This window comes from Pipra filicauda, unplaced genomic scaffold (assembly GCF_003945595.2).
Source record: "Pipra filicauda isolate LSUMZ 115617 unplaced genomic scaffold, ASM394559v2 scaffold17_size4572894_pilon, whole genome shotgun sequence".
NCBI classification, from domain to species: Eukaryota; Metazoa; Chordata; class Aves; order Passeriformes; family Pipridae; genus Pipra; species Pipra filicauda.
Window position 1 is genome coordinate 1,155,918 of NW_024104287.1, and position 21,089 is coordinate 1,177,006.

Genomic DNA, 21,089 nt, shown 5'->3' on the forward strand with positions numbered 1-21,089 from the left:
AACATACTGTTATCAGGATACAGCTACTACAGCATCGATAACCTGGAAGTGTGTTTTACAGAAGCAAATAGAAGCTGACATACCTTCTCTTTGGGTTTTAAGCTTAATGAAACAGTAATTTTAAAGAGCCATCGTTACTGTTTGTTGTTTTAATTAATTAACCCCATGTTGCTGCTATTATTTTTAGAAACAGCTTGTGTAAAACCAGAGAGTAGACATTTATTTACTTCAAAACACTTTTTCTGTAATTCTGAGACATTTATACATTCTTCAGTAATAGTCTTGAATTTTTATTGTATAACTTTGGCTTCTGTGGTTTTAAGATGTCTTAGTGGTGTGTGTTTGATGACTTGTAGTCAATAACTGAATTTTTCATTTTGTGTCATTTGGCAATAGCATTCCATGGTGTGTCTGTCTTCTTGTAGTACTAATCTTCTGAAGTTATAACACAAGATTTGAGGCTTTTTTTTTTTTTTTTTTTAATTACAATAGGGCGGGCAGTAGAGGGGAATAGTAACAGAAGAAGACTGTAGTAGAATTTTCCATTCTGTCTGATAGAAACAAAATTTCACAAAGAAGATTGTCATTGCTTTTGAAATTTAATTTTACATCATTGTAATGGAGTTTAAGTGCAAAGTACTGAAGTGAGCTATTTCTGTATTGGCTGAAGGAAAATACTAGTGCATCCTCTTGGATGTTTGAATGTTTAATTTCATAAAATGTGAATTTTTCATGTAAAGCCTTGTGTTTACTGCAGTCTGATGAAAGAGGGTCTGCTTTTCGCAGAAAGCAGGTGAGCTGTTGTACATATGGTGGTATTAAAAAGGATGTTTTGTTATTAGTAAGTTTCGCCTGGTTCAATGACCAAGTCCATTTGAGATCCTCGGAGACTTTAGGCTTAGTATAACTTAGATGTCTTGTTGGGTTTTTAAAGTTGTCTTCTTGTGTGTACTTTATTATTTTTTCCTTCTCTCCTACAACATTCTCAGTTTGATCCTGTACTGAAATCTTTGACTTTGGATCTTTTGGATAGTTTCATTAAATTTAATAAAGAGAATAGAGATGTGAAAGATAGGAAATCCCTGAATATTTTGTGGAAATGGGAAGCTGGGTGAATGAAGGAGTAGACATCAATTTGGTGACTGAGCTGTTGGGATAGCTCAGCAGTGGCTGAATTTGGTGCTTTGTTTGCCGGCAGTTGACAAGGGGCAGCAGTTCTGCCCCCTCTCCATCGCTAAAGGACATGTGAGGAAGCCATGGGAGCCTTCTCTGGAGGTGGATAAAGGGATGTTAAAAGTTTCAGAAAGCCAGCATGTGTTCTTGGATAGAAAGGAAGTTGGTGCTCTAGGACACATAGACTACATGCAGGTAGGGTATGAGGCAGATGGCTAAATTATTCAGCTGAGGGAATGTGTGGATGTAAAAACCAGACATGACACTAGCAAGCAAAGATTTACTAATTCACATAGCAGTATAGCCATAGCACTGCTGCTTTTTTTGGGGGGTTTGGGGGGTTTTTGTATGGCGGCTCTCCCCTCCCTTAGAAAATATTAAGGTTTTTGAGGTTCGCCTGTTAATGTCAATGTAATTATACATTATAAGATTATTTAAAGTATTCATTTGTCTGTAGCAGGAGAGGTTCACAGCTTTCGTTAAAGAGATGATGTTTTAGAAGTACACCTTCTGTATGCAACTAAGTTTTTCAGCTTCTTTCATGGAGTTTTTTGAGATATTTGTCAGGTGTTTAGGGAAGAAGGTGGATTACCTGAGACGTCATGACGGATTGGGCAGTTAACCAGATTTCAGAATTATACTGAAGATGCATCCCTATTTCCAGTGTTGAAAACTGACCAATTATCTAATCATCATTAGTAGCTTCAGCTACTAATTGCAGTACAAAAATTACTTTCTGCTCACATTCTTTATAATCAAATGGACAAAAAACTCACTTCAAATAAAGGGAGTAATCTATCATCGGTAATTGTAAAACTTGTTTCAAAGGACCAGCCGTTTGAAATCAGAAATATTTTTCAAATATTAGGCTCACCTGTCTTAGTGAGGTCTTTGTGGGATTTATACTCGTGTGTGCTTTTAAATGTATAGGTATTTCTTCACTTAAAAGTGTGAATAGAAAGGACTCTGCATTCTAGATGCATAGACTGATATCTTGTATTGATAATTCAATCTCTACTTATTGTGTGTGTTGTTAAATGAGAGCTAGATACTGGAAGACTTTGCAGTAGATGATTTGACATGCAACCTCTTATTAGAAGTCAGGTGCTTCTAAACCAGTTTCTAAATTATACCCGCTCAGTTAGTTTATTCTGCATATTTTAGTAGAACAAATGCACAGACTCCTCAGATAAAATACCTTCTCTTGCCGCCTTAATTGTCATAGCAGCTTAGAGCAGCAAGCCTTAACAGACATAAGTTGTGTATTTTTGAGTTTGCTCTTTTAGACGTTTAAAATGCAGGTCAAAAGTCAGGCAAAGTTCATGTAGCCATTAATGACCTGCTCGCTCAAAATCATTATCCTTTAAAGGAGAAAAAACTAGGAGCTGTGTGGAGCAACTCCCACTTTTTCAAGAAAAAGGTGAATCAGGAGCATAGCTACATGCTCTCCTCAAAACTCTGAATGTAATTTTTTTTTTAAGCTCCTTATGCTTTCTCCCAAGTGCCTCTCTGTCTTTTTTAGCCAGCAGTCCAAGTTACTGTTCTGCATTTTTTTAGTTCCTTTCTCTTTGCCCAACTTCCTGCATTGTCAATTATGAAAGGGCATTTTTAATTTTATCAGAAAGCAGTTTTGGGCAGTATGTTCCTTGCTTATAGGGGTCTGTTAACAAATTCATTATTAAAATTGCCTTGCAAGTTAATCATAGGACATCTGGGTGTTACTTGGACAACAGCGATTTTTCAGAATTTTCAGACGAGAAGTAATGCTTAAGGTTCGTAATCATTGTAAATATAAGGAGGTAGTCAACTATTCATTATTACCCCAACTGCTGTTTAATTTGTGAGTGGGCCAGTGCTGTGTTTGTGTTTTTATTGACCAAGGGGCGGGAAATAACACCGTAGTCATTCAGCTTGATGTAAGCAATAAGGGTTGGTAATTTTCAGGAAGTAAGTTATCCAGACAAATGCATTTGTGGTTCACCAGAAAATAAAAATAGCATTAAGAAAAGAATATGAGGAAGAACTTCCAGATTTACCATTGATCACTTGGCATGAGAAAATCAGCTTGGACATAGTTAACATTTGGTCTTTAGGAAACAAGCACTTACTTGACCCTTGCTGGACCAGTATGTAATTAACCTGTAATGTTGCAGAATTAGTTGTAGAGGTAACAGAGGTCAGTTTCTCTGATGTCAACATCTCTTATGCCTGATGTAAGTATCAGGCAGTGAACTGAAATGACGTGCTTTGTCAAATACTCTGTAGTTTCATAAAAATGACAGTCAGTTTTCCCAAAAACATAATACGTAAGAACATAAAAGACAAATATAACTGCCCTGCAGCACTTAGTCTTGGTCACTATATTGAAGATTTGTAAGGAAGAATACCTCCATTGTTACATATTTACATACTGGTTTGATTGCAGCTTTTCATTTTCCATATTCAGGCAGTTTCTTTAAGGCATACCCTTGTATTCGGACACTTAGAAGTATCAGTTTGGTGCTTACTGTTGCCCACTATTTGTTTAAGTATTAACCTCCTAAAAATATTAAAAGTACAAGCAGGAGGCAAACAGTCTTGGCGTGGAAACCTCCTTTGCTAATGGAAGCAATCCATTCTACTGCTACTTCTGTGTATGTTTGCAAATTATTTCAAATATTGTATCTTCATGTGTTATACTTGGTTTGTTCTCTTGCTGCTGATAGGAACTGATCTCAAAAATAGTGACAGAACAAATTGTTTGTTAGTTCAAGTACAGAGTCCATTGGCACTACTAGCAGATGCACCTTTAATGAATGTGACATTTTCTCTTCTTTCAGGTCCTGTGCAGAGTCAGATGCAGTTTCCCCCTGGCTATGGCTCACATCCTCCAAACTACAGTGCGCCTTCAGGACACTATTCCCAAGTGCCCAATAAAGCTGCTGCTTCACATCTGGATCATCAGTATAGAGCCAGTTACTACCCTGGTTACTATTCAGCACCAGCACAAAATGTTATGACACCTTCTGTGGGTAGCAATGTGTTGAATGCACAGGGATCGCAACAGTTGTACAACAAAACTCCTCCCCATACAGGGGGGGCAAGTGACGGACCTGTTCAAGGAGCAATATCATCTGCATCTTACTTACATATGAGTGCTCAGCAGTCATATTCAGCATTTGATAATCACTACAGCACTTCTGTCAGCTCTTCAGTTGCATCTCAGGGATTTCCCCTTAATTCTGATCACTATGCCATGCCCGTGGTTTCTGGTGCCATGTATCCTAGTGTTTCCTATCCTCCTGCGGCTGCTGGCAGTGCATATGGGCAGACATTTACCTCTCAGAGTCTACCTGCTGTTGGACAGTTCAAAGAGACAAATGCTTTTTCTAGCCAGAGTACATCTGTACCTCATTCACTTCAACAGCATGTTCCTGCGGGATATAATACAACTTTATCAACTATTTCATCTGCCCAGTCTGTTCAAGACAACCTCTGCAGGAATCTCCCTGGATCCGTTGCAAAAGTAAACAACCAAATCAAAACAGGTATTGTATTATTTGAAGGATAGTGAACTTCCAGATTTGTCTGGGAGACATCAGTAATCATGTGCTTTTGTTGGCTTGTTCTTGTTCACTATGTGAAATTCTGTATTGTAATTTTGAGTTCTGTCCTTATTCATTCTTGAAGCTTTTCTGATTTGGTTACCTCAGTCCTCACAATAGCAGCTACATGTTTCTATTGAGAGATACAGAATTTAGATAGATACACTATTTAGAGGATGCTTTTAGTTTATTGGTGTATTTTTCATGTGAGTGGCCTCGGAAGGGAGTTTTTTCATGCAGTTGTGAACGAATGTATAATTTCTGAAATATGTCAGTTAATCACAAAGATACTTTTTTTTCTTTTCTGGCTAGATAATTTTTTTAAGTCATTATTTAAGTTGTTCCTTTAAATTTTGCCCAAGTGAACACACATGCATTTTTCACAAAGTTCAGAAAAAAGTGGAACCCTACATGGGTTTGGAGGCAATTGGGGTTTTTTTTAATTAATATTTTTGATAAGCATTTAAACGAGGAAGTTGTAGCTGAGTGTTCTAAGCAACAACTTAATGGTATTAGTATGGATGAATAGAGAGATGCTATAGAGAATGAAGTTGTGAAGGTGCCAGCTGAGGGCAAGTACATTCAACCCTTGCTTCTGTTTATAGGAAAACTTAGTACAAGTTCATGAGGTAGGTAGTACTTAGTAGGAAGCATGGAAAAGAACAGAGATGTGGGAGTGCCTCCACGTTGAAACATCTTGGTCTGCAGCTGAGAGAGCAAGAGCACGTGCAGGAAGAATCTTGTTTTCTTTCTACGCTGGGAATTTTCTGACTTCACGCAGTTTTGACTTCTATACTGTGCCAGACTATGGCTTGCTACTAAAAGAACTGTAGAATGTTTCCTTTTTGTGCTACATATTTCAGGTTATAGTGTAACACTGAAATTGTTTTAGGAGTTCTTGTAGCTGAGGTTTTCTAAGACCAAGGACTTAGGAAAGAACATGGCCTTGATGATGGTAAAGCTTTGTCTGGGAAAGCAATTAAGCTTGAATCAAGCTCATTCAATCCACAGCTGGAATTTGGTTTCAATATTACTTTCCCCTGCCCCAGACTAAGATGTAGAGTGTCATCCTTAGGTCAGTTTTATTACTTTGAATACTAGTAGATTTGAATTCTGTCTTGACGAGGGGCTCTGTCTGATTTTCTTCAATATTTTAAAACCATGAAACAAAATACGGATTAAAAAAGAAAAATAGGGAACTCCTTGAAAAGCTTCTGAAGTTAGTGGCATTTCATGATTGAGCATAAAAATGAATTCTTTCAAGGACAGGAGATTTAAAACTCTGGCCAAAAAAATTGAATCTTTGAATGCAGAATCTGCAGCTGGACTTCACAGAATGCAGATATAATTCCAGAATAGTACAATTTGCAGTAGATATATGAAAACAACTTATTGTTTGTTCAAACTGTTAGTGTTTCATTTACAGAACTTTTTAATTTCAATGCTTATTAATTTTATTTCCTTTGGAGGTGTTTTGAAATCCGTGGTTTGTTCATAGCAATATTTTTCTTGAGGAGCAACTGTTTTAAAGGTGGAACAGTGGAGCTGATCAGACCATGAAGAGAAATATGAACAATAGATAGTCTTATTTCTGAACCACTCAGTGCTGCTTTTGACTGGGTGATTGAGTTAGTGCATGGCCTCAAGAAAATGTAGTAATATTACACTTGAATTTCAAAGAATTAATGATAAAATTGGCTGTGTTAGTGGTGTGTAATGGATACACACTTTGCAGTTATGAAAATAAACACTGACCCACTGTTTGTTTTACTTCAATAACACTGCAGTATTCGGTTTGTTTGCCAGACCGTGGGCATCAATAGTTAAACCATGCTCAGACTCTTCCTGAGCTTGTAAAGCTGCTGATGCAAGCATGCCTGTGTGGACATAAAAGCTTGCACAGTGGACTGGATTGTGGAACTGATTTATCTGGAAAATAATTTTTTTTCTCTTCCCTCTGAATCCTGGTGCAACCTCAGCACACAAATGATTCTGTATTTACTGACTGTGAAAGAACAAGTAAAGATAGCAACTGATAGCTAGGCTGAAGGAAGAGCTGGGCAGGTTTATTACTACATTTTAAACGCTTGAAACTGTTTTAAACCATTTTTCTGTGGCTAAACAAACTGCCTCCCATGATATCTGACTTAAATATTTCCCAGCGCAGTCTTATTGTTCTCGGGTGGAGTAATTTTATATATAGTATTCTGATTGTTTGCAGCCTTTAAAAAAAAGGAGTTAGATCTTGAAAATTACTTGCCAGTTCTTGTACATCCTTGGAAAGTGTCCGAGTACAATACACAAGGAACATAAAGAAATCATGAATGATTTGTCAGAAGGAATTTTTTTCTGAGTATTTCATCGTCCCTGCTGTTCTCCAGGAAGGAAACAATGACGGAAAACAGTTGCTGTCTGTTCTGTGTGCAGTTTTTAGCAAAATTACTTGGAAAAAAAGAAAAGTTAACACTGAAATTCATAAATGTGCTGCCTGTGACTGTTTTTGTAAAGAAATTTTGGTACAGTATCCTACTATTAATCAGGGTGCCAATAAAACAGTTTGCCATCATTTCTTCTATGCTGTGGAAGATGAACCCTTATAAGCCTTGAATTATAAATAAACAAATCACAGGAGGACTATCAGTCAGAATACTACTGTCTTAAGCTATTTTTCAGTAGCAGTTTTGTGCAATCAGTGAGCATTCTCATCTGTGAGGAGAGTGAAACTTTCTTTATGTAGAAGAATGATGTGTTTTTAATAAAATCTGTGTGTTCAAACAGGACTTACTTAGGAAACTTAGGCTGGCAAGAGTTTTTCAGAAGTTGTTTGATTGCTGAATTATATTTTACCTGAATCAAAAAAGTCGTGAGCATTGGACTTTATTTCGTTGCTTTAATAATCCAGTTTTATGTATGGCCTTGCAAAGTCCCCAAAATGCTGAATCTGCTAAGATCAAACCCCTGAACTGCTGTGTGTCACGTACTAAGGACATACAACTGCAACAAAATCTTTTTCTAAAACTTTGACAGCCCCTATCTGAAATAGCTGAAGTATTTTCAGTGAAACTTGCAGAGATTTCACTAGAAGAAAATAAATTTATTTTAAGATTATTTTTTTTCCTGGAATTTGACTGCTTTTGAGGAATAATAGCCAGTGAAGATAATTTTCTTTGCTTTAGGAAGTATAAAGTAGAATATAAATATCTCTAATTTGAGATTTTTCTCCTCCTTGGCGGTTTAAACTAGTTTCATCCTGCAGATTCATCCTCCTTTAGCTTTAAATTCTGTATTTCAGCAGAACAGTGTTGGTAACAATCTGTCCAGGAGTGTTGTTATGCTATGTAAATAACATACTTTGTATTATTTAGGCCTTTTGTCTTTCTAGGTCGGTAGCTTTCTTTAATGTTTTTCCAGCTTATTTCAGCTAAAATCGGTGCACTTTGCTTATTCTTGGTACTTTCCAAGTCAGCATGGATGTCAGCCGGAATGCCTAAATTTTACTGGACTCCTCCCTGAGGAGAGGGAGATGGAGAACTCCTCCTGCAGGTGGCTGGTATGGGTTTCTTTGCATCCTGGCACGGACAGTCTGCTTGAGCAGGAGACGCTCTTAATTTCATTATCTCGTGCGCATACTTCCCCTTATGTCAGAGCAGGATGTAAAGTCCTTGCTGCCCCAGTTTCATAGGAATGCAGGCTATAATCCTGTAAATCTGCTAATACAGGTGTGCTTGAAAAAAGGGGAAGGACTGCAGCCAGTACAGAGCAAAGTCGGGGAAATAGAATGCTGTTAAAAAACAAGCTGCAGGAAGGTGGTACATCTCTCACTAGAAATTGTATGTTATGTTGGGTGCAGGAAATCAAGATTGCAGCTGGAGCAACTCAAAAAGGATGACTTGCATCTCTTCTGAAAATTTGAGAAGATACTGTGGTGATAAGCTGTTTAGCTATGACCTGTAGGTCTCATGTGAGAAATTAAACAACAACTTTGTGATGATGTGTAGGGAAAAATGACGAATTGCACTGCTAATTTGCCCAGTTATGCAGATTCTTTCTGTAACATAGCTTTTAGCTGTAGGTATTTATACTTGATCATTATTAGTGCAAGAGATGTTAATGGTTGAGAGGCATAAGGGGAAAACATAAGTGCACACTGAAGGGGAGAGGAGTTGAATGTGAAAAACAGAAAATACTGTGTCACTGAGAATGGATTTTATATTTATCACAGCCTGACAAAACTCCTTGACTTCTCGTGGTATCAGCTGATGGGAATGTTTTATGGCCTGATTGTGTTTGTCCTGGATAAGCTGATGGGAAACTTGTACTCTAAACTGGTGTTCAGTGTAGCTTTGTCTTGAGCTAAAATAAGGCATCCTAAATTGATCAGTACTTATATATGATAGACTTACATGCAATCATCTTACTGACCAGAGGAAAAAAAATTGATAGCGTAATTTCTCTAACCATAGATTATTTCATGTGCTGATAGTTACCAACAATGTATTTTTAAGTACTAACTTTGTCCGAGTGTTTCCTTGGTTACTTATGGCTTTCAAAAACTTCAGTCTTCAAATACTGTTTAACATGTAATTTTGCAAGTTGGATTTTTGTACAGAGAAAAGAATACATTTTTTTGCTTGGAGTTTAAAAACTTCTTTTTACAATACATTTAAAAATCCATGTACTTTTGAAGAATATTGGATAACCTTTGTTTGAGAATAGATAATAGTATTTGGCAGGAAGTTATTATTTGGCTTTGAACGTGTGACACAGATATTGTAGCATTTAGCATTGTTTACAGCAGTGCTGCAAGCGCTGCTTTATTGACTTGAAGTATGGAAAATACCGTAACCCTACAGAAAACTCTCTGCTACAAAGCCTGGGTAAGCACGTTAATGTGGCAAAGAAATTCCCTTGTTTTAATTGCATATCTCGCTTGAGAAAGCTATGTAGTCACTCTAATAAGAACATTTCTGCCTGACAGGTGTTGCTGCCGTTGAAAATCTGCAAGACAATGTGTAGAAACAGAGGTTATAGCAAGTACATTTCGATTAAAAAATACATTTCATAGAAAATTGTATGTATGTTGGGAAAATACATAATTTTGATTTTGATAACACTTGTGAAAAGACTGCATGTGGGCTCAGCATTGTATTTGAAAATTGCAAAATATATAAAAGTTCCATTAAGATAGTGAAAATGTTTGCTGTTAATTTTGACTGTAAACAAGAAAAACAGGAGGATCATTTTAAGCCACTTCTTCACCCTCTAAAGGAAACCTCAACAACTTCAACCTGCCCATAAAGTTCTTCCAGATGTCACCTCCATTATTAAAGGAAAAGTCAGGGACTCGATGAACTACACAACTCTATGTGCAGAGGAAGCAAAGTTAATATTACCTCTGCATCCTCTAGTGAATTCTGTAACTTTAATGAGTACATGGTGAATTTTGTTCTTGCTTAATTTCTGTGTCTGTTTACTGAGTATTATTGGTCAAACCATTTCCTTTCTGTTCTTATTTTTAACAGCTTGGTCTGTCAGAGTTTTTCTGGAAAGAATCACATAATATGAATTTTTTCAGTTTCTAAGCAAAGAACGACCTTTAGTTAAGAGATAACTTAATGAAGTTATGTTGTCCTTACCTGATAGGAGTTTCAACCAAACTGTGTCAAATCTCTCAAAGCATTAATCTGTCTTTTTTTAAAGCAGATTGTCTCTAGTCCAGATATCTAAAACACATCAGAAGTTCTGTGGAGTACTCAGGGTTGATTGAAACAGACTGCTTGGAATCTGGGTCTCATAATTGAGTACCAAAGTTGCAAAGTGCCAGCAATATGAAGGAGGCAGAGTACTGGTCTGCTGCACAACAGACTTTGAGGTTTCCTGTCTGTGGGAGGGATGTTGAGGGGGAGTTATTTCAGATAGACTACATTCTGCTTAACTGGGAAGAGTAACTTGTAAAAGCATAAAGTTGTGGGCATGTATCAAAAATTAGCTTCTGCTTAGTCTGGATCTTACTACATCATGCTTTCCTTTTTGCTGTTAGTTGACAGAGCAGTTTGTTCCTTATAACGGAGTTTTAGCATTACAGGTATTTAATTTTTAAAAGCAACCAACCTGTCCATATATACTGTTTGAAGGCATCTCTCTTTGAAGTACTGTACTGTTTTTTGTAGTTACTGTGAAATCGAATATGATTGCTTGTGTTGTGTAATTGTCTGTGCAAGTACATACAAAGGGTTCCTGCTTTCTGCTGTTGTTTTCAGGTGGCATTGATTCTTCACAGCCCGTGCACTCAGTGAGCCAGAATGTTGCATTTACCAAGCCTGGGGTTGGAACATCTGCTTCCTCTGCTGTGGTCTCGTCAGTAAGGTCACCTGCTCCAAGCCTCTCTTCACAGCCATCATCTTCACCATCTGTTACACAGTCACCAGAGCTGGCCCTTCAGGAAGGTACTAAATGGGAATGGGAAGTTAAAATACAGACTTCTGCTCTGTTCCACATGCACACGTGAATGCTGGAAGTTTTATTGCTGCTTTTCTGTATTTGTCCGACTGGAGCACATCTCTTGCTTCTCATCAGGCTCCCTTAGTGTTCTTGTTCTACGTCACATTGGTTCTAGCTTCTCTTAGCACTTACCGTTTGATTTTATTTGTCCATATGTTGTCTTTGGCTTGTTTGTCTTGTTGGCAGTCTCACATGTCTCCTGCTCAGAAAACCATTCTTTTAGTTCCCTTATTCTTCTAAAAAGCTGCTCGTTACTTTAACTTCTTAGAAGGTGGTCTTAAAAGTAGCTTTTGTAATTAGTCTGTATTGAAAAATGAAGTGTAAATTAGCAATTTGCACTGGGAAACAGTGAGTTTGAGTATTAAGTTCAAACTGATAGAATTGTTTTATTCCATAGCTGTAACCGCCCATGAAAAGATGCTGCAAGAGTTCTTATGGGAAAAGAGAGTTTTTGTACAAGCTCCTTCCTATTCTGATGTTCGTATCATCTTGACAAAGAATCAGTTGGGTGTTGACCCTTCTTCAGTCATTTTAATTTTAGACTGATGTTTTGACTTGCCTCTTGATTGTTATATGTTTCTGTATCTAGTATTCCAAATCTAATTTACTGCACAATTTTTGTCCATGTTTTCTCTTGATAATTTCAGAATTTGAAATTCTTATAGGTAAAGAACTCTGTGTGAGAGGTGGAAGCAGGCATTAGTTTTATCCAGAAAAATATGATATGTCTAATGTTCAAAATAATTCTCAAAAGTATGGTGTGTGATTGTCACAGCATATTTTTTTATTCTTAAATTTCAAAATCCTCTGACATAAATATCTAAATTACCCCTTTTATTCCATTTCCTTCTTTTTCTGGTGGAATGGAAAATATAAGTTTTCTGTGAATCATCGCTGTATATCTTACAGGCAAAAAAAATAATTGTTCATTGCTATAAAGTCCTATGTACAGTGTACCATTCTAAGAAAAATAAATCAAATTCTGGAACTGTGGTTCTTGCACAGTTTTATGATTGATTTTGGTGATAGGTAGAATTTGTGTTGTAGGTGTGCTTGCTAGAAAAAATATATTGCTTCATCTTCCAAAGAAATAGCAAACCATGTTTCTAATGAGAAAAAGGATTTTAGCTGTTTGACTGTGATTGCCTTGACCTGCAATGTGTATGTTCTTGCAGTGATTCCTGTAAAATGTGTGAACACCTGGTACAGTAACTACAATTCACTGCGGTCACTGCTGAATTCTTCTCTAAGTTCAAATGCTTCCATTTAACTGAAGGTTAATGCAATACATAGCTGAATGAGCACACTTTAAAACCAACAATATGTCAGCTTTATAAAGTTAAGTTGTCAGGAGTTTGTATTGATCTAGTTTTATTTACATCAGTATAATCAATAATAAATCCATTTACATGCCATCGCACATGTATCTTTCTATGTTTACGTATGGTTTTATGAGCATTGGAAGACTTCAGACTCTTCCTTAGTTTCATTTGAGGAGTCTGAAATACATACTGTGCTCTTGTAATATTTTTTAAACAGCAGTTAAACGTGGTAAATTTATTTGTGGAAATGAACGTACTGAAAAGATAGAACACACATACTGAATATTTTTCTGGGTTAGAATTCCAAGTGTGTTTCTCATGAAGAGATTAGATGGACTGATTTTTTTTTTAAGTACTATAGAATACTGTTGTCTGCACGAAAGCATTCTGAAAAACCAATTGGAGTTAATTTTTAAAGTGGATTTCATTATTTTAGGCTCTATCGGCGCATTCCTATGCAGAATTTAAAAATTCTAGTTGTTTACTTGGCTGTGTCCTAACAGGTCATAAACCTTAAAATGTATTAAAGCCTGTTTATTCTTACATAACTATACATACAAATTTGATGCAAATAAACTAATTTACTTGAAAACAGCATCGCAGACATAAACTTTGAGATTTTGTGTCCTCTCTGGATGTTATTTGTAGACTTCCTCAGGTTTTATGTTGATGAGTGGAGCTGATGAGGAAATGAAACTAATCTAAAACAAAGAGTTTAAGAACAGAGAAGAGGAGGGCTCATTTTGTAAGAACTGCTATTTCTAATATTAAGATCTTAATGCTGTAGTAAATTGGTTGAAAATATGAGGGCTATGAGTAGAGACAGTTAAAGAACTTCAAAATATAGTTTGTATTTGCATGTAGTTATTTCATTTGTTGTTTTTGGTGGGGCCTCCATTAGGAAACTTAAACCATATAAAATGTGCACTTTATGTTTTAAAGTCTTCTGTGACATGGGTGATTGAACTTTAAATATGTAAATAGTTGGGTTATTTCATGGGCAAATAAGTCATTATGCCAATTTATCTTCTGTGTCCTCTCACCTATATTTCTATGTGTCTGTAAATTGTAGTGGGATAAAGCCTTAGAGTGCAAAATTGTTATATTACAGGTACAGCGGTCACAGGGTTTAGAAATTACCAGTCCAAGAAATTTGTGATGATTTAAATTATGTGGTTGCATTTTGAGTCAGATTTATGGAATAACCTGACTCAAAATAAATAATGGTTTCAAAATTAGCTTTTGCAGTTTTAAAAGTGGATGATTTTAACGTTATTGGCAAATATGTAAAAGATACTAAGCAGAACTGAGTTGTCACAGCAGAAAATATGATTAGGCACATGATGGCACTTGGAACTGCTGTCTGTAGCCACCCATTTTACCCTTCAATTTGTTTTGTCCCCTGTGTTGATCTATTGGTAGCATTGCTGGGCAGTGAACTAGAATGGGTCATCCTCTCCACCTGAGAATGACTTTTTAAACTCAGGGTTGTTTTTTTTTTCTGGACAGTTGTACTAGCACAACATAGGAGTATCCTAAAGGCAGAAAATTGTGGTACTGTTGGCAATAAAAATAAATCTATGCAAACTCGTAAGGCTGGTAAACCATCCCTGCCTCCAGAGGAATCACAGTGACATAGTTCGTGATTCCTAAACTTCTGTGTCACTAGCATGTATTTTTAATCTCTTTTTTTTCTGTATTGTTTCTGAACACATGCTGCATCCTTTATGTTAGTGTACAGTAACTGGAAAAAGGGGAGTTTTAGAAATAGAAGGTTGTTTTGGTTTTTTCAAAGAAATAGTCTGAAGACTTCGAAGTAACATGAGTAGAATGACTAATTCAGTCCTTTTCTCTCATCTGCGCATGCTTGGAATTTTTGCATTGTCATGCACTTTCCAGGTAGATATCCTTTCTTTCTCCTTCCTATCTATGTGAGTGATATTTATTAGAGATCTGTCTTTGCACCCTCACGTTGTGTGCATCTTCTTTTAATTTGGCTCTCTCTGTTACACTGCATTTCTTCTTGTCATCCTGACTTTTTTTCCCTTTTACTTGCATGTTAATTACTTAAACTTGTTTTTTTTCTCCTCCACAATAATGCAGTTGTTTTGCCTTATTCCTTGGTAGCTCTCCCAAGCCTGAGAAAAGGCATAGTCTCCTTAGCTGTAGTCTGTTTTTGCACAGGGAATGATTTTCTTGCGTTCTTCTTATCAAGTGTATCCAGTAAACTTCATAATAGATGAGACTAGAAATCAGTCAAATTATCCCTGTGTTTTAGCAGTATGGAAAAACTGAAACACTGTATGTCCTCAGTTCCACTTGAGGTGATTTTGCCTTCACCATTGTGACTACTTGAATTATGGAAGAACTTTATTGGAATTGTATGAGTATTAACGCAGTAGATAAAGGAGTATGTCATTCTTTTCTTGCACTAACTTCTCTATGAAAGTTCAGCTTCTCAAGAATGTTGTTATATAGATCTGCTTTCTTTTCTTTTTACTTCAAGTGTTTGAATAGATACTCTTCACCTTGATTCTATCTTTTTTTCTGTTTTGTTTTTTTTTCTTAAGTGAAATTGAAGTGCTCCTCTTGGGTTCATTTGCTAACCCTTTTAAAAAAAGCCATGAACCTAACAGCATTTATAGCCCACAGTTTAAACAAAATAAAGGTTGATATAGTTGATTTAAGTGGTGGATCGGGATATTGTTATTTACCAGGATGGTTTCAGATTATGCATAACATGACACTTCTCTAGTGCTTTATAGTATTAAAATCAAGAATTCTACTCAGTGGTGCCGCAGTGCTTTACAGGGGGGAAAAAACTCAAACTCCTAAGAATCTGAAAAATTTTGAAGAGTTTTGAAGAATTAGGATATTTTTTTGCCATAGCAATCCATTAGATTGCTAAGAGACAAAGTGATCACTTGCATTTTTTTAGGATATCACTGTCTGACTACAAGCATATTTAAAATCCTTGCTAACCCTGCCTTGTTACAAGAGAAATTTAAGATTTCTTTGAGATGCTGAAATTGCATCAATAACATGTAGGAAATTATAAGCCATTGCTGCATGCTTTACTCTGTTTTAAAATGGTATATTTGTTTGTTGCTTTTGTGTATTGTTCACATATGTTTAGAGTAGATATTATAAAAGCAAACAAATTAAAAAACACCAAAAAAATCTAATAGGTTGTGCTTCGAAGGTGACAGCAGTTAACTGTTGTTGCATTGTCTCCAGATATTAGAAGTGAATAGTGTATTTAGGTGCTTAAATATGGGCCTGTAAGTCTGAATTTAGGCACTAATTTAAAAATAAGACAAACCAAATTTTCATGTTTACTTAGCTTAATTTTCAGTGATTGTGTTGTGCTCTCTGTATGTGTGTTTGTACTCTTGCATGTGGCAACAGCAGTATATTTCATTCATTTCTGACAGTGTTCAGAATTCCAGCATGAAGTATTTTTGTCTTAAAAGGGGCAGGTGTGCCAAGCAAAAGTTAATACTAAACATTTTCATGACATAATTTATCTGCAAATAACTCGTTCATTTCTTTGTATTAATTTGTGAAAGTATCCCAGTGGACAAACTGATATTAAATAGGTACATAGGAAGTCTGTTTGTGTTTAACTTCCTGATACACATGCACATACACATGTATAAAGTTTTCTGCTAACTTCCAAGTGCTACTAATACTTTTCTGTACTAGCCCACTAAAAATTGCTTCTAGGGTTGTAGATTTAACTTTTTGCATGTTGGGATTTTCTGTAGAACAGCTAATTTCTCTCACTTTTAATGCAATGATTTGTGACTTTCGTTTCTCGTCTTTCCTGTCTGTCTGACTCTTATGTTTGTGCTTTCCACTTCACAGGCATGCAGTATGGTGGATATGTTAATAATCAAGCTAGCTCTGCACCAGCTCCCTTGTCATCAAGTTCAGATGATGAGGAAGAGGATGAGGAGGATGAGGAAGCAGGTTGGCTTTAGCTTTACACCAGTATCTTGTTCTCTTCTTACTCAAGGTTTTCTCCATATTTCCATCCCCTGAAACTTTTTCTTCCTTTAAGACAAAACATCACTGACTCATCATGTATCAAGTTAACTAGAAATTTCCCAACTGTTACTAGTGTAGTAAACAAAAAGGAGTTCAGTGGCCAACAAATGGGTCTTTTTTTTGGTCATATTAATATCTGATATTTTATTGATCTAACAAAGTAATATTCACAACTTGCAAGCCTCACATTTTTAATATTTTGATTTGGAATGGGTTTTAAAGTCTTAACTAGCTGTAGAACTTAGACTGATAATTGCTTATGTTAAGCAATGAGATACCGTACATTAAACAAGTGTTTACCTTTTTTCTCATTTTATGCATAGGGAACTCTGACAATTAAGGTAGTAAAGTAAATACTGAAAGGTAGTAAGCATGCTTTATATGACAGTAAATTAATCTGTGCTGGATTTTTTTTCTCCTTCTAAGGTATATCTCTATGGTCAGGCATATAGGTTCAATTTTAATCTGCTTGCTTTGTAGGAAAACTTTAAAAAAAAATCAAACTTTTTAAGAAGAAGTTTGTGCTGATAGATTGAAATATATTACATACTTGGTTGCAAGGATTCTGCCTGTGTTTTGTCAGAATGGCTTGGTTTTGTGAGTTTGATATTTCTCCTCACCTTAGTTTCTTGAATTATGGTAACATTTTTTCTTTGAGCTTATAGAAGTCTTTACTGTCTATATGAGTGTAAAAAGCTTTTTGAGAGAAGCATTAGGCTACTACCCTCGTTGATAGATTGAAGTAATAGCACATACCTTGTGTTGATATACTGCTCCTGTTTGTGTGTGCTGGCTTTTAGTATTGATTTGGAATAGCAAACTTTTGTAGCTTTTCCTATAAGCTTATAATTCATGTTGTAACTAGTCAGAAAACAAAATAAGTGCCATATTATTCAGAATTTTATTAAAATAATTAAATCATCAACTAGAATACTGTGAAAATATCTTAGTGTACTCATACTAATTCTATGAAGAATGGAGCAAAACAATTATGACATTCAATCATAATTAAGAACAGTGTGCTGGGTTCCCATGCCGAGGTTTCTGTCAAAGGATGTGTCGATTGTTTTTTTTCTTCTGTTGATTGTAACCTTTCTCTTATTATGTTGTTCCCTAAACAAAGTTTCATACTCCCTACCATCTTTCTCTCTCAAGTTCTGTACTTAACTGAAACTTGTAGCCTTGGCAGTATCGCTGTATTTAAATTTATCTTATGGAAAAGAGTGAAGGGGCACCCAGGTTCAATACATAGGCTATCTGATTAATAAGCATCCTGTCACCAGCAATTAATGTTAAGTCCTAAACAGATTCAGTAGACAGGTGTCTAGCTCAGACTGTCACAGTGGTTTTATGAAAAATAGATGTAGGAAATCGGGTTGCTTATGATTGTGCAGCTTCTCAAGTTTTTTGTTGACCTAACAAAGGTATATTTTGGGTTTTCTGTAGTAGGACTTAGCAAAGCTTTAAAAGCCCTACTTTAAAAGTTCCTGCTCAGGGAACAAAGTAAGGAATCCTGTTTCCTTCAGTTTCTAGAATAGAAAGATAAAATCCTCCAGGATTTAAAAAAGAGGGAAAATCTGAAAACTAAGATTGTATGAATGTCACAGTGTTAAATTTTATTTTAAATAATATATTATTTTTAGTGTTATGGGTTTTTTTAATAGTATTGAGGTATTATTTTAATAGTATTTCTGTTTCTTAGCTAAGCGCTTTAAAGGCACTTAGCTAAGTGCTTGAAATGCTCAAAAATAATCTATACTGTCATGATGGTGCCATGGTATTGCTGTGTCCAAAATGTCAGTGATGTTATGTTTCATAGGTAGGAGTCTCTTTACTTGGAAATCTCAGTTGAAGGGCAATCGAATCTCAAATGTCCCACCACTGAAGTTCTCCCTTGAAATACTTTCAGTTTTGCAATGGAACGCGTGGTCATGGTTGACCCTTCTGAGTAGAACAGTATCAGTGAATCTTTCAAGTCTGTTCTGCCACAAAAATGATACATGTGATTATCTTTTTTTTTTTTATTTTAATTCTTAAATAGACTCTTTCTGTCAGACTTCATGACTTCATGTGCTTTAAGGAGCAGATACATTTTATCTCCTCGGCCCTTTTTCTTTGGAAATGTGTCTGAAATAGCATTGGAAGAGATGTTTTCAAATATTCTTTTGTTTGCGAAGTTTTACAATAAAATATTGAAGATCTATGCATAGGTCGAACTAAAAAGTAAGCAGTAAGAATTTCTTTAGTACTAACAACTATGTATGTGCTCATTGTGCTTTTTTTATATTGTCTAGTTAAATTTTGGTACTTACTTTTACATAGTTACTTTTACTTTTGGCTGAATGAAAAGTAATTGTTTATTCTGACTGAAGCTGAGACTTCTTGTCAATGATAATGGAAAATAGAAACTTTAGATTGAAAGGAAACCAAGCTGTGAATTACAACAGGACATAAAGGAGGGAAGAATTAAATACTTGACAGTTTGGTTTGAAGGTGGGGATGATGCATAATCACTCTGAAGATGATGGGAATCTTCAGCTGTTAGCAGTTATGAAGAAAGTCATGAATGGATATTTTTAAAATGTGCACGGCTTCAGTTGAGGTACTCTAGAAAGAGCTTTTGGTTTAATAGAAAAAAAATTTATTTCAAGAAAGAACTTTTTTCATTGTTTTTGTCCTTTTCCCGTCAATCTCTCTTGCTATTTGTTGGGTATGTCCTTGTTTGTTTTTTAATATCTTGTTAATTATATCTTCCTCCCTCTCCTTTTTGCAGTGGTAATAGTCTTCACGTATTAGGACTGAAGTGGTGGGGTTTTTTTCTAGGATCTTTCTTGACAGTTTCTTATCAAAATTTTAAGAAAAAAATTCTCAGTCTCTTATTTATCAAAAGCTTGGCATTTCTGAAGTACCTAAAGTTAAACTGTTTTCCTCCCCCAGCACTTGATAGTTCTTCTACTACAAGCAGTGCCTCTCCTGTTCTGAACAATTATGATGCCCTAGAAGGAGGTGGCTATCCAGGTAAACTGTTCGTTTTGAATTGTTTATTTAAATACTTAAACGTGTTTTTTTATTATTTCTGGTGTTGTTTATTGTTAGTTAACAAGCAGATGAAAGGAAATGCCTATGAAAGGAATGAGGGAAATGATCAGAGAAAACATACATGCCTTTTTTAGTCGCTTCACGGTTTGAACGTTGAAGCTGACATAACCATTTAAGAAAAATTCCCTGAATCGTGTCATACTTTCCATTATAGTATTGAGGGTAGTACTGAAAACATGCTAAATGTGAAAGCAGCATCTTTCTCTAGATCATACTGTATGCCTGATTGTGTTGACAGTAGGAGCTTCTAATAGTGACTCACACACCACAGAAGTCAACACACCACCAACAATATCAGCTTGCAGAGATGCTTGGACTAGGTTTTCTTCTTCTCTTTTTCTTCATTTAAAGAAAATGGCTGCTATTTTGCTAATTTTTAGCTCTAAAGATATCAGAACTGTCAGGTTGTTTCTAAATGAACTTGCTAGCTGACTGCCTTGGTCTTGAAATCTGTAGAGCTGCCATATTAAGAACAAGTGGAAAAGATGCTATTCAAAGTATGTTAGCCAGTATTTTAAATGATAATTGGATTAATTTGGAAGGCCTACCCCTCTGGCTCTTTTTTTTCTGTATCCCTGTGCTGCAGGGATATACAGGAGAAACTTGCATCAGAATTATAAACTGCAAAAGAGACCGATTATGCATAATTTCTCCTCTACCACTTATAATACTGTGAAAACATAAGGCTCAGCTGACCAAACTATTCTCTAAATGTAGACACAGCTTTTAATGAAGTCATTGTAGAATTATAGAATGATTTTAGCCTTATGTTTGACAGTATTCAGAAGTGGTAGAGCAGAGACTAAGCATGAATGATCTCTTGTGGTTTATATCAAATATATATGTTGTAATAAAATGTGGTTCTAAGAGGTTTTTTCTTTTTTTATTCAATTGAAGTACTTTTCAGGTTGCCTCTTTTTGTAAAGCAACATTTTGTTAGTAGTAACTATAAGACTGTGGTCATTTTCCCATATATATTATCTTTGTCACTGCAACTGCAGTAATCTTCCTTGCTAATTGCTTTTTTCAGTGCAGAAAAGTAACTTGATGGGTAATGAAAACACTTACAAATGGAAATGTTGTTTGTAAAGCATTTAGGAATTTACATTTAAATTAAGAAGGAAATAGTAAGTATATTCAATACCTTCTGTGTGATTTCTTTTGTCCATTCAGATACACGTTCCGTGACCAGCAGCCCAGTTCCTGCTCCATCAGTCCCGCAAACATCAAAAGCTTCAAAGCCCTTTGGTTATGGATATCCAGCACTGCAGCCTGGCTACCAAAATGCAACACCAACTACTCCTGTGCAGCCCAGTAATCCAGGACACCATCCTGGTTTTCAACACTATCCACAGGTTTG

At 35.8% G+C, this 21,089-nt stretch overlaps 1 protein-coding gene across 2 annotated transcripts in view; it reads left to right on the forward strand.

Moving 5' to 3' along the window:
• The window catches only part of SEC24B (SEC24 homolog B, COPII coat complex component), a 48,567-nt gene that overhangs the window by 1,382 nt on the left and 26,096 nt on the right, over positions 1–21,089 (forward strand). Inside the window, exons 2-6 of one of the 2 annotated variants that reach the window (XM_027736447.2) lie at positions 3,993–4,700; positions 11,018–11,203; positions 16,448–16,552; positions 19,568–19,648; positions 20,903–21,084. In XM_027736447.2, the coding sequence (XP_027592248.1) occupies positions 3,993–4,700; positions 11,018–11,203; positions 16,448–16,552; positions 19,568–19,648; positions 20,903–21,084 (1,262 nt within the window). The remainder of the gene's footprint in view (positions 1–3,992; positions 4,701–11,017; positions 11,204–16,447; positions 16,553–19,567; positions 19,649–20,902; positions 21,085–21,089) is intronic. The other variant, XM_039379874.1, reaches the window with a different exon arrangement.